Below are 11,464 nucleotides of genomic sequence, written 5' to 3'. Positions count from 1 at the left end.
GATAAATAAGGTAAGAGAAGGATATTTTGGCTTATGATTTTGAGAAGTCAAATGGCGTCTTCAGTCATGCCCCTAGACTTTAAGTTATCTTCCTTGATCTCCTGTTTTCCTGCACTCAAAGAAAAATTTAGTTTGGGAGGGGGTGTTGATTTGTATCGACTCGCGGATTCATACCTCATCACCGGAAACCTCTAATACTTCTTTAGTCCGTCCGTAGTATCTTAACCTAGAGACTTGGTAGGTGGAATAGTAGAAAAGTATTATTTTAAAAAATAACAGTTTGTTCTTGAACAAAGGAGTATATCGTGTGTATCAGGTATATATATATATATATAGAGAGAGAGAGAGAGAGAGAGAGAAAGTAATCCCTTTATAATTTTAAGGTTATGACATGCTTCGAAGTCCATCAAGCTTCTCCATATCCAAATATAATTTTTCTCATAGTCTTGTCTTCTAATGACGCTTCTCTTGACTCGTTCGCCAGATCCTTCATGTTCTAATGATACCTAAATAAATGAGGGTTTCCTATAGGTATGAAGGAACCCTTAATGTTGCCTACGTATCCCCAAGTGAGAATCAGGTCTGTACGTAGTTCGAGGATAAAAGGCAAACATTATGCAATACAATGACCGAGCCTGACTCAGGCTGCCTACGTATCCAAGCAGAATCAGGTCAGGATGTAGTTCAATTACAATGGGGTAAATATAAGAATAAAAATATATATGATACAATGACCGAGCCTGACTCAAGCTGCCTACGTATCCAAGTGGAATCAGGTCAGGACGTAGTTCAAATATAAGAGAAAGTGAAAATAAAAAGAGACCGAATCCGACAAGGATTGCCTACGTATCCCGCCGAGGGAAGTCAGGTCAAGCGTAGTTCAAAATATATGGAAATGATATTTTTGGATTTTCTAAGGGAGGACCAAACTAGATGTAGGTTGCCTACGTACCCCACCGTCGGAATTCAGGTCAAGACGTAGTTCTATTTACATGGAATGTAAGAGTATAAAAAAATAAAAGCTAGTCTTGATGTCTTCAGATGTAGTACTTCTTGATGGCATATGAATTGATTGGGTTGATACTCACTGTGCCATCTATTTCTTCCAAGATTACCGCTCCTCTAGATAATACTATATGAACCATGTAAGGACTTTTCCAGTTTGGTGCAAATTTCCCTTTAGCTTCTCCTTGGCGAGGAAATATCTTCTTCAATACTAATTGTCCCAGTGTGAACTATCGAGGTTTGACTTTCTTGTTGAATGCTTTGGCCATTCTGTTCTGATAGAGTTGACCATGACAAACTGCGTCTATTTTTTTCTCATCAATGAGAATCAAGTGTTCAATCCTACTGCAAATCCATTCTACATCATCTAAACCGACCTCTAGAATAATCCTTAAAGATGGTATTTCTACTTTAGTAGGCATTACTGTTTTTGAACCATAAACCAACATATAAGGATTTGCCCCAGTGGAAGTTCTGATGGTGGTACGATAACCAAGCAGAGCATATGGTAACTTCTCATGCCATTGTCTGTGACTATCCACTATCTTCCTTAAAATCTTCTTGATATTCTTGTTTGCAGCTTCAACTACTCCATTCATCTGTGGACGATAAGTTATGGAATTTTGATGAGCAATCTTAAATCGCTCATTAATTTCCTTCATAAGATCACTGTTGAGATTGGCTGCATTATCTGTTATGATTGATTCGGGAATCCCAAACTAACAAACAATATTGTTGCGAACAAAGTCTTTCACTACCTTCTTAGTTACTGCCTTGTATGTCGAACCTTCGACCCATTTTGTGAAATAATTGATAGCCACAAGGATGAAATGATGTCCATTTGATGCAGGAGGCTCTATTGGTCCAATTATATCTATGCCCCAAGCGGTAAATGACCAAAGGGAACCCATAATGTTGAGTTCATTTGGTGGAACTCGTATAAAATCTCCATGAACTTGGCATTGATGACACTTCTACACATATCGAATGTTATCTCTCTCCATGGTCATCCAAAAATATCTAGCTCTTAAAATCTTCTTAGTTAGAGTGAACCCATTCATATGAGGTCCACATGTTCCTGCATGTATTTCTTCTAAAATCCTCATTGCTTCCTTGGCTTCAATACATCTCAGCAATCCTAAATCTGGAGTCCTCCTATATAGGATTTCTCCATTAAGAAAGAAATGATTGGCCATTCTTCTCAAAGTCCCTTTTTGCTTGCTTGTGGCATTTTTGGGGTATTCTCATGCTTTTATCAATCTCTTAATGTCATAGTACCATGGTCTTCCATCCAATTCCTCATTAACATGAAAACAATATGCATGTCGATCATATAACTTTACTTCAATAGAGTTGATGTAATTCTTGTTCGGATGCTGAACCATTGAGGATAATGTTGCCAAAGCATTGGCAAATTCATTTTGATCTTGAGGGACATGTTTGAATTCAATCCTTGTGAATCTCCTACTCAACTCATTTATGCAATGCAAATAAGGAAGGATCTTTGCATTCTTAGCAGTCTATTCTCCTTGCACCTGATGAACAATAAGTCAGAATCGCCTATGACCAAAAGCTCTTTGACGTTCATCTCTACGTCCATTCTAAGTCCGAGAATACAACCTTCATACTCTTCCATGTTATTTGTACAATCAAACCTAATTTTGCCTAAAATTGGATAATATTGACTTGTTTCTAAAATTAAGACTTCTCCTATTCCGACTCCTTTTGAATTTGATGCTCCATCAAAAAATATCCTCCAACCATCGTATGGCTCTGATATGTCTTTTCCTACAAATAACACCTCTTTATCATGGAAGTAAGTTTTGAGCGGCTCGTAATCTTGATCCATAGGATTTTCTGTGAGGTGATCAGCCAAGGCTTGTCCTTTGATGGCTTTCTGTGTCACGTACACAATGTCACACCCGCTTAACAAAATTTTCCACTTTGCTAATTTACCTATAGGCATTGTCTTCTAAAAGATGTACTTGAGTGGATCCATTCTTGAGATCAAGTACGTGGTGTATGCAGACAGGTAATGCCTAAATTTCTGCGCAATCCAAGTCAAAGCACAAGAAGTTTATTCCAACAAGGTATATCTTGCCTCATACGGTTTAATGGTAATCAATTAAACAAACTAATTATTTCTATTATTTTACCCTAAAAAAAAAAAAACTTATTGAAAAACAATATATGAGTTTTATTTAAAAAAAATGATTTCCAATTCAACAATACTTCAGGTTCATAAAATACACAAAACTTCAAATAAGTAATTACCACAAAAATATTATATTCCTTCATGCATAATGACAAGTCAAAATATGACCTAGTATATTGCATTACTTGAGTTAAAAGAACACTGTAAAATAACAAAATTAGTCACATGGTTTAAGTTACAAGCCTTTAAAAATTTCGTAAATAAGTGTCACACATGTATCATGTACAAGTCCCCAAAATAATATACAAAAACTAGATGTATATGCATATGTGATCTTCAAAAGAGCTCCCAAAAAGTCTACTCCACATGGACATCTTCATATTCCGCCTCGCACATCACCTACGATAGGAAACAACTATCGCTAAGCATAAAGCTTAGTGGTGTATAACCTTTGGACTTAGAGCCATTAAAAATTCTAAATTTTCTTTTTCATCATAGACGGTTCAATAAGGTAGCATTAAGTCCAAGTGAACAAGTATATCAAGTATCAAATACAAATCTTAGAGAGTTTCAAAATACCAATACTAATATTCAAAGGCTTAAGTACCAAGAATGCTTATAATTCAATTCAAAAGAGTAGTCAAATAATCAATTTCACCCCATATGTACGTCATGCCTTCACACTAAGCACAATCAATATCAAGACGGACCGAAGCCCCCAAATCAAGAAGTGTCCATATCAAGAAGGGTCGTCACCCAATATCAAGAAGATCAAAGACCATGTTGAAAGTGGCTTTTCACTCGTACTCAAAAATGGACGAAAATCCATCGTTAAGACGAAATGTAAATCCACAGTCAAGATGGGCAAGATCTGAATCGAGAGGCATGCCAATATCGATGACAAGTCACCGTAACAAGGAGGACAAATTCCCAACAAGAATGCAAAATGATCAAGCAATTCGTACAAGTGGGCGATTCAACGAACGTTTTGCAATACTTGAGATAATAGTCATACCAAAATACAAAACAAGGAGTAAGGAAACAACCCAACAAAATACTTTAAATTTCAGAAAAATAAAATATTTCAAGTTCAAGTTTATACACGAACCTTGGCGTTTTAGCATACAACAAGTTCTACCACCACTCGCGGAGTTCAATTTCTCTATGTCATAGATCAACCAAAATCCACTTCGTCAAACAATTCCTCTTAGCTTGTATAAGAGAATATACACCTTAAATACACAATCAAATATCTACTTAAGTTTAAAAGCTCCAACATATCGAAACTAAACATAAAATCACTGAAAATCAACCCAAAATATCAAAACAGAAATTCTGGGCAGCACTACTGTCTTGTATTGCTGCTCAGTTTCGAAGGGGTAAATGGGATAATTAGGCTTTGTGTCCTCAAAGAAAGTTATAGCTATATGTCTTAGGGTCATATAAAACTTTGAATCACCCCTACAGCAATTATGTACAACAAGATATGCTCAAAATACCCACAGCAGTCCATGTAGGAGTTTTAGACCAAAATCTGGGCAGCACCTCCCCTGTACTTCATCACCCTTTTTCGAGTCAATAAAAGCAAAACTGGATTTTGGATCCTAAATAAAAGTTATAGCCCTATGAAATAGCTTTCCAAAACATCTTGAATCACTCAAAACTAAGTTTTACACAAGGAGTTATACTACAATTACTAACAGCAGTCCCAACCAAAAACGGGTTTGCAACCAAAGTTTATTCCCCCAATTTCGACAACAACAACTTATCAAGAACATCAACAACAATATAAACAATCATTCTACTTCATAACTTAACTAATTCCACCCATTTAATCCAACCAAAACATCCCCTAATCCATAAATTCCAACAAAGCAACAAACAAGTTTATAACACTATTTTCTCCGTTCTAATCCGTTAAATCTCTAAACAAGTTTGATAATAAGGAAAAACAACAACTAAATCTTACCTTGAAGTATAAGTCAACCACCTTAATACACTCCTTCTTCTCTGATTTTTAGCTCAAAATGAAGACAACGCAACGTGCAACGTTTTTCTCTTCATGAGCTTTTGAAATCGGAACTCGAATTTGGGTCAAAAATGGATTTTAATTCACTCTCTCTCTATCTCTCTATATTTCTATGGTGTTCTGGAAATATTTTGGATGAAAGGAAAGAGATAAGGCTGAACTTATCTCTTACATGGAAATAAATATGGGCTGACCCGATTTGGAATCGGGTTGGGCCAAATTTTCTTCCTATCTTGACCCTTCTGCCTTACAATGTCCATAACTTTTTATTCCGATGTCGTATATAAGCCCATGACCTATGGTTGGAAAGGTATTTCAATTATCTACAACTTTCATTTTATGGGTTTTTCCAAATTTTCAAATTTTGATAGGGTTATGCCCTCCTGAAGTCAGATCATCCAAAAACATAACTTAAAAAAATAAATAAATAATTCTTAAAAATAAATTGGGGTGTTACAATATCTTGCCTCATACGGTGTGAACTTCTTGCTCAAGTAGTAAATGGCTTGCTCTCTTCTGCCTGTCTCATTATGTTGTCCCAATACGCATCCAAATGCATTAGCCATGATAGATAAGTATAGTAGAAATGGCCTCCTAGGCTTAGGTAGGATCAATACTAGTGGGTTGGACAAACATTCTTTGATTTTATCCAAAGCCTTTTGATATTCCTCCATCCATTTTATGGCAGCGTCCTTCTTTAGTAATTTAAATATGGGTTCACAAATTACTGTGGATTGAGCTATGAACCTACTGATGTAGTTAAGCCTTCCCAAGAAACTCATCATATTCTTCTTGGTCTTGGGGGGAGGTAATTCTTGAATTGTCTTGATCTTATAGGGATCCAACTCTATTCCTCTCTTGTAATAATGAATCCTAATAGTTTTCCTGTGGGTACTCCAAATGCACACTTTGCTAGATTCAATTTTAGATTATACTTTCGCAACCTCTCAAAGAATTTTTGTAAATCATCTAGGTGGTCCAAACTCCTCTTAGATTTGATAATGACATCGTAAACATATAATTCAATCTCTTTGAGGATTATATCATGAAAAAGAGAAGTCATGGCCCTCATGTAGGTTGCACCATCATTTTTTAGGCCAAATGGCATTACTCTATAGCAATACACCTCCATTGAGTGATAAATTCCGTCTTTTCTGCATCATCTTCATTCATCAGTATCTGGTGATATCCCACAAACTAATCGACAAATGATTGCAATTCATGCTTTGCATAATTATTGATGAGTATATGAATATTTAGGAGAGGGAAATTATCCTTAAGACTAGCAATGTTGAGATCTCGATAGTCCACACATATTCTGAACTTCCCATCTTTTTTTTGGCATTGGTACTATGTTGGCCAACCAAGTGGGGTAGTTTATGACCCTCACAACATTCACCTCAATTTGCTTGGTTACCTCCTTTTTAATCCATAGACTCAAGTCTGGTTTGAACTTTCTTGTCTTTTGTTTAACGGGTAGGCAAGTGAGATCAATTGGTAGTCTGTGTGATATGACATCGGTGCTTAACCCCGGCATATCATCATAATACCAAGCAAATATGTCGACATGTTGCCTAAGCAATTCTATTAACTCCTTCTTTCTTTTAGCCTCCAAATGTATGCTAATTTACGTTTCCTTCACAGTTTCCTCATCTCCTAAGTTGACAACCTCTGTTTCATCCATATTAGGTTTTTTCTAGCTTTCACGCTGCTCTATCTCCTATGGTAGGTTTTTAGGCATCATGCTTTCATCATATTCTTTGTGATCCTGTTCATTATTTTTACTTTGCTCGATGGATTTATTACATTTCATAACCATTGAACTAGGATTTTTATTAATATTAGTGATGAAAAGTATAAAAAATAAGTAAAATAAATAAGTAGGTAAAATAATGAGACAATTTTAAAGAAACTAAAGACTTTTATTTAAAAGTGTTCTAGCTATTTTAGAAAAAGAAAGCGACAACAAGGGATCAAGCATGATACAAGCCTTGACTTTGATCATGCAAATATAAAAATACAAAACTACTTTCCACACTACCAGGACTCATGTCGAAATAGGGATGGACTGATGGTCCAATTCTGCAAGCTTTCTCCAGGCTTGGAATCATGGATGGTCAATTTGCTGAGATCTATCTCTTCTTCTTCTCCAATCATGGCCATGAAAAAATTTCCTATTCCTTATACTATGTCATCATCAGATCCGTGATCTAGAATTGGAGCTTTTTCTAATACAAATGTTGTCTTGATGGATCCTGTGTTGTGGACTCCTCTCGATGTAGGTTCATACCGAGTCCAGTGGTACCTTTCTGATACTTCAGCTGGATTGGTTCAACTATGCCATTGGAGTTGGTCCAAGCCCCGTCTTATGCTGATACATATATTTCAACATCTCGGTAGCGACCATCTTCGCTGCTCCTGATAATTTTACATCAACTGACTCTAACTTTTCATCAACCTTCACAACTTGCGTGATTTTTAAAGTGTGAAAAATGGCTCCATCTAACTCCTCAGTGACTGGAACAAAATTGAAGAAAAGATGGGGTGATTGAGATCCTCATGAATGGTAACTTCTGCATGACCAAACTCAAACTTTACATATTGATGAAGAGTCGAAGGAACTGTTTTTGCCATGTGGACCCATGGTCTTCCCAGCAATAGGTTGTAGATGGATGACACATCCATCACTTAAAATAGGACAGGGAATTCTGCTGGTCCCACTTGCAATGTGAGATAGATTTCTCCAATGATGGTTCTTTGTGCTCCATCAAAAGCACTAACCTTTACATGACTTTCCTCTACATCTCCCATATTCAAGCCTAAAACTCTCAGAATTGTAAGAGGGAAGATATTACATCCAGACCCCATCAATCAGAACTCATGTCATAATCTTATCACAACATTTAACCGCTAAATGAAGTGCTATGTTGTGTCCGATCCCTTCCGTTGGTAGCTCATCATCATGGAAAGAGATTTTGTTAGCTTCCACCACTCGTCTAATTATTGCAGCTAAGGTTTCACTTGTGGTCTGTTTTGGAATGCAAAATCCATTTAACACTTCCATCAAAGCATTCCTATGTGTCTCAGAACTCATTAGTAAAGACATTATGGATATATGAGCCGACATCTTATTCAGTTGCTCTTTGACTGAATAGTCTTTTGGATGTATCTTTCTCCAAAATTCAGTGACTTTGGCATCGGTAACATTCTTCTTGGGATTCTGTTCCTTCCCAAGAACTCTTCGATCTAGATCTCTGGAGCATAGCACCTTCCCTACCTAGTCATTCCATGAGCCATAGCAGAGTCAATCATATTTCCCTTGGCTTCTATTTATAGTCCCACGGTACTTCTTTGGTGTCAAAATTAGGCTTTCTAGCAACTGTAGTGGTTACTACAACTCTCGGGAGATATGTTTGGACAATAAGAGGTTTCTTCAATTTAATAGTGATAGAAGGTTATGCTGGAGATGCAATGGCAACTTCTTCGGCATTCTAGACAGGCGTGATGGTTTCTCCCAAGTTGTACTCTTCTTCTAGAGTAATCATATTAACTTCTCGATTCTCATGATTTGGAAAAAGGTTATTGTTTATATTCGAAAGAATTGGAGTGCATTTTATTATTCCTCTTCTAATTGAGACTTAACCTGGTTCTTCAAGCCATAAAAATCTTCTATGTCGTGTCCCTAGATTCTTGAGTGGTAAGCACATCGCTTGTTGCCATCAAAGTTGTAAGGGATTGGATCGGGGAGTTTTCCTTCAACTGGTTGTAGAAATCCTACTATCCTCAGTCTTTTAAACAATTAGGTATAAGGTTCAGCAATGGGTATGTAGGTGCGAGTATTCCTGACTTCAAGATTCGGACGTGGTCTTGGCGCATATGCTGGTCTATTTTGGTGGATTGGTGCTTAGACAGGGACATGTGGTCTTGGTGGATTTTGGTATGCTGGTTCTCAAGGTGGATTATAGTGTGGTTGGGTATTATATACCAGGTATGAGGTTTATGGAGTATATGCAATAATTTGGGGATTGTTGGGTATCGGTGGGATGGTCCTCCATTATGGTAAGTGACGGCTGAAACATCCTCATTTTTCTTCTTGATGCCACCAATGGAGCTTTATTGTATGTCCTTACTTGCAGCTTGCAAAGCGGCCATAAATCAAATTTTATCCTATTTGATGCCTTCCTCTATAAAATCCCCCATCTTGACCAATTTTGCAAACTTTTGGCCCATTATCGACATCATCTGGTCAAAGTAGATACTTTCTTGGGCTCGAATAAAGTATTTTGAGAGATCACTCTCATCCACTAGTGGTTGAACCTTGGAAGCCTCAGTTCTCCAATATCGTTCATACTCTTGGAAGTCCTCAAATGGTTTCTTCTGTATGTTGGCTAATAAGAACCTATATACAGTGATCTCGATATCAAATCTAAAGTGATTCATGAAATCCTAAGCCATTTCCTGCCAGTTGTGCCATTTGCGAGGATCCTGGTATGTATACCAAGTCAACACTTCTCCAGATAGACTCCAAATGAACAACTTCATTCTTAGCTTCTCATTTCTCCCTACACCGACTAACTTGTCACCGTATGTCCTCAGATATATGTGAGGGTCACCCTTTTCATCAAATATGTCAAACTTTGGTGGCTTGTATCCTACCGGCATGTCAATGTTTGGGTGGATGCATAAGTCATCGTAATCTAGGCTCTTTATTCCCTTAGTGACTTACAAGTTTTTCAGTGCCTTTCTTAGACTGTGAAGTTGGGCATCTATGGACTCATCTTCTTTCAATCAGGAATATTTCTCCATCTCTGTATATTGGTCAACCTCATATGGGACATTGACCCTAGCCGGTGTCATGAAAGTAGGAGCATCAATGGCATATATAGGTGGTATTTGTGGATCATAAGGAGTGGCGATGTGTGCCCCAAATATTGCTATATTGTTGGGAGGTAGGTGTGGCATGGTCTTGAGTAGGAAGGTTAGGAACAGTCCTGATTGTAGATGGATGAGCTAGTAGGGCTTGTCCATGAACAGGAGCATGTTTAGGCATATTTTCTGAATCGACAGAAGGCAAGTGAGTTCTTGGAAAGTAGCTTGGCATCTTGAAAGTTGGGAAAGTAGTAGCCGAAATTTTGGAAAAGTATCGCACTTGATGCAATTCCTCTCTCAAGATCTCAAGCTTATGTGCCACATGAGCCATTATCTCATCATTTTGAGTGTCGGCCACATTTTGAGAACCCTCGGAATTCTCTACTAGTATCATCATATTTGCAGCAGCATTACATTCTTCTCCACCTGTCATCTTTCCCCTAGATTGAAGCTTGTACCATGAGTCAGCCAGTTGGCAAGTCGACATAAATCAACGCTATTTTAGGGATTAACAAAAACAAAATAAAATAAAGGAAAAGGAAACTATGTTAGTTTGGGTGATATTTAAAAGTACAAAAAATATATAACACATATATACGCCAAGTTAGCGACATTAAAACGTGTCCTAATACAGAGCCTCTCTTTTCTAGAGGTCAGCCTACGTTGCAATTAGTTTGATGATAAATGATCCATTCAAACACATTTTATATTTGGAACAAACATAATTTCATTAATCAAAGATGACTTGGATCTTACAATAAAGTGGACTAGCAGAAGCCTAAAAATGAAAGTACATGGAGGCCATAAGATGAACAAAGGGATAATAGAGTACAGATAAGAATGAAAATCTAAGGCCATGTTGGAGCGTCATCATCATCGCCATACTAATAATATGGCCCTGGATAGTACTCCGGGGATTCATCAATCTAGTTTGAACTTACCTTCATTGTACCCTATCGAACCATACTCAGAGTGAGCTTCTTCCTCTGTATCCTCTTCCAGATCTTCTTCTAGATCTTCCTCTTTCGGCTCCTCTGGATCTTCACTTGGATCCTCTTCAGTGTCCTCTTATGGATCTTCTTCTATCATTTGTATCAAATGATTCACAGATCCTGGAATTATTTGATTGTACATTAGTGTTGTGAATTCTATGTGAGGTTGTACTTCCTCCCTATCCCAATTAACCCACTGGTTGTCTGCAACACCTCCAATCCCCTTTGTACTTGGTCGAGCCAAATGGCTCATAATGGTACGCCACACATAATACTCTAGCATTGCATTTATCATAATCATATGATCTTATTCCAATTGCAAGTTTCTTACCCGCACTATTGGAGCATATGGCTGAATACCTCCTAGCCCGATCAACTCAATGAAATAGAGATGTTGTATCCTGACAAAAACCA

General features: G+C 37.4%; 1 protein-coding gene and 1 long non-coding RNA gene across 2 annotated transcripts; both read right to left on the bottom strand.

Moving 5' to 3' along the window:
• Nucleotides 1-1,235: 1,235 nt before the first annotated feature.
• On the bottom strand, nucleotides 1,236-1,916 carry LOC129890596 (uncharacterized). Its single transcript, XM_055966119.1, has 2 exons — nucleotides 1,793-1,916; nucleotides 1,236-1,696 (listed from the first exon to the last, which is right to left on the bottom strand). Exons 1-2 carry the CDS (start codon nucleotides 1,914-1,916, stop codon nucleotides 1,236-1,238), a joined length of 585 nt encoding a protein of 194 aa, XP_055822094.1.
• A 1,469-nt stretch (nucleotides 1,917-3,385) lies between these two features.
• LOC129888322 (uncharacterized) lies at nucleotides 3,386-5,343 on the bottom strand. The gene is made up of 3 exons (XR_008766623.1): nucleotides 5,130-5,343; nucleotides 4,269-4,392; nucleotides 3,386-3,559 (listed from the first exon to the last, which is right to left on the bottom strand). It is a non-coding gene; the product is annotated as an uncharacterized LOC129888322 (long non-coding RNA).
• Between the last annotated feature and the right edge of the window lie 6,121 nt (nucleotides 5,344-11,464).

The sequence above is a fragment of the Solanum dulcamara genome, chromosome 5 (assembly GCF_947179165.1).
Source record: "Solanum dulcamara chromosome 5, daSolDulc1.2, whole genome shotgun sequence".
NCBI lineage: Eukaryota > Viridiplantae > Streptophyta > Magnoliopsida > Solanales > Solanaceae > Solanum > Solanum dulcamara.
Note: the sequence above shows the minus strand (reverse complement) of the source record. Positions and strands in the feature narration are given on the sequence as shown.

Bases quoted from the DNA above. Each gene is read 5' to 3' on its own strand.
- LOC129890596 (XM_055966119.1), bottom strand. From the start codon at position 1,916: ATGGGTTCCCTTTGGTCATTTACCGCTTGGGGCATAGATATAATTGGA. The intron at 1,697-1,792 runs GTTCGACATACA...CAATCATAACAG, and splicing joins TTTCACAAAATGGGTCGAAG to ATAATGCAGCCAATCTCAAC.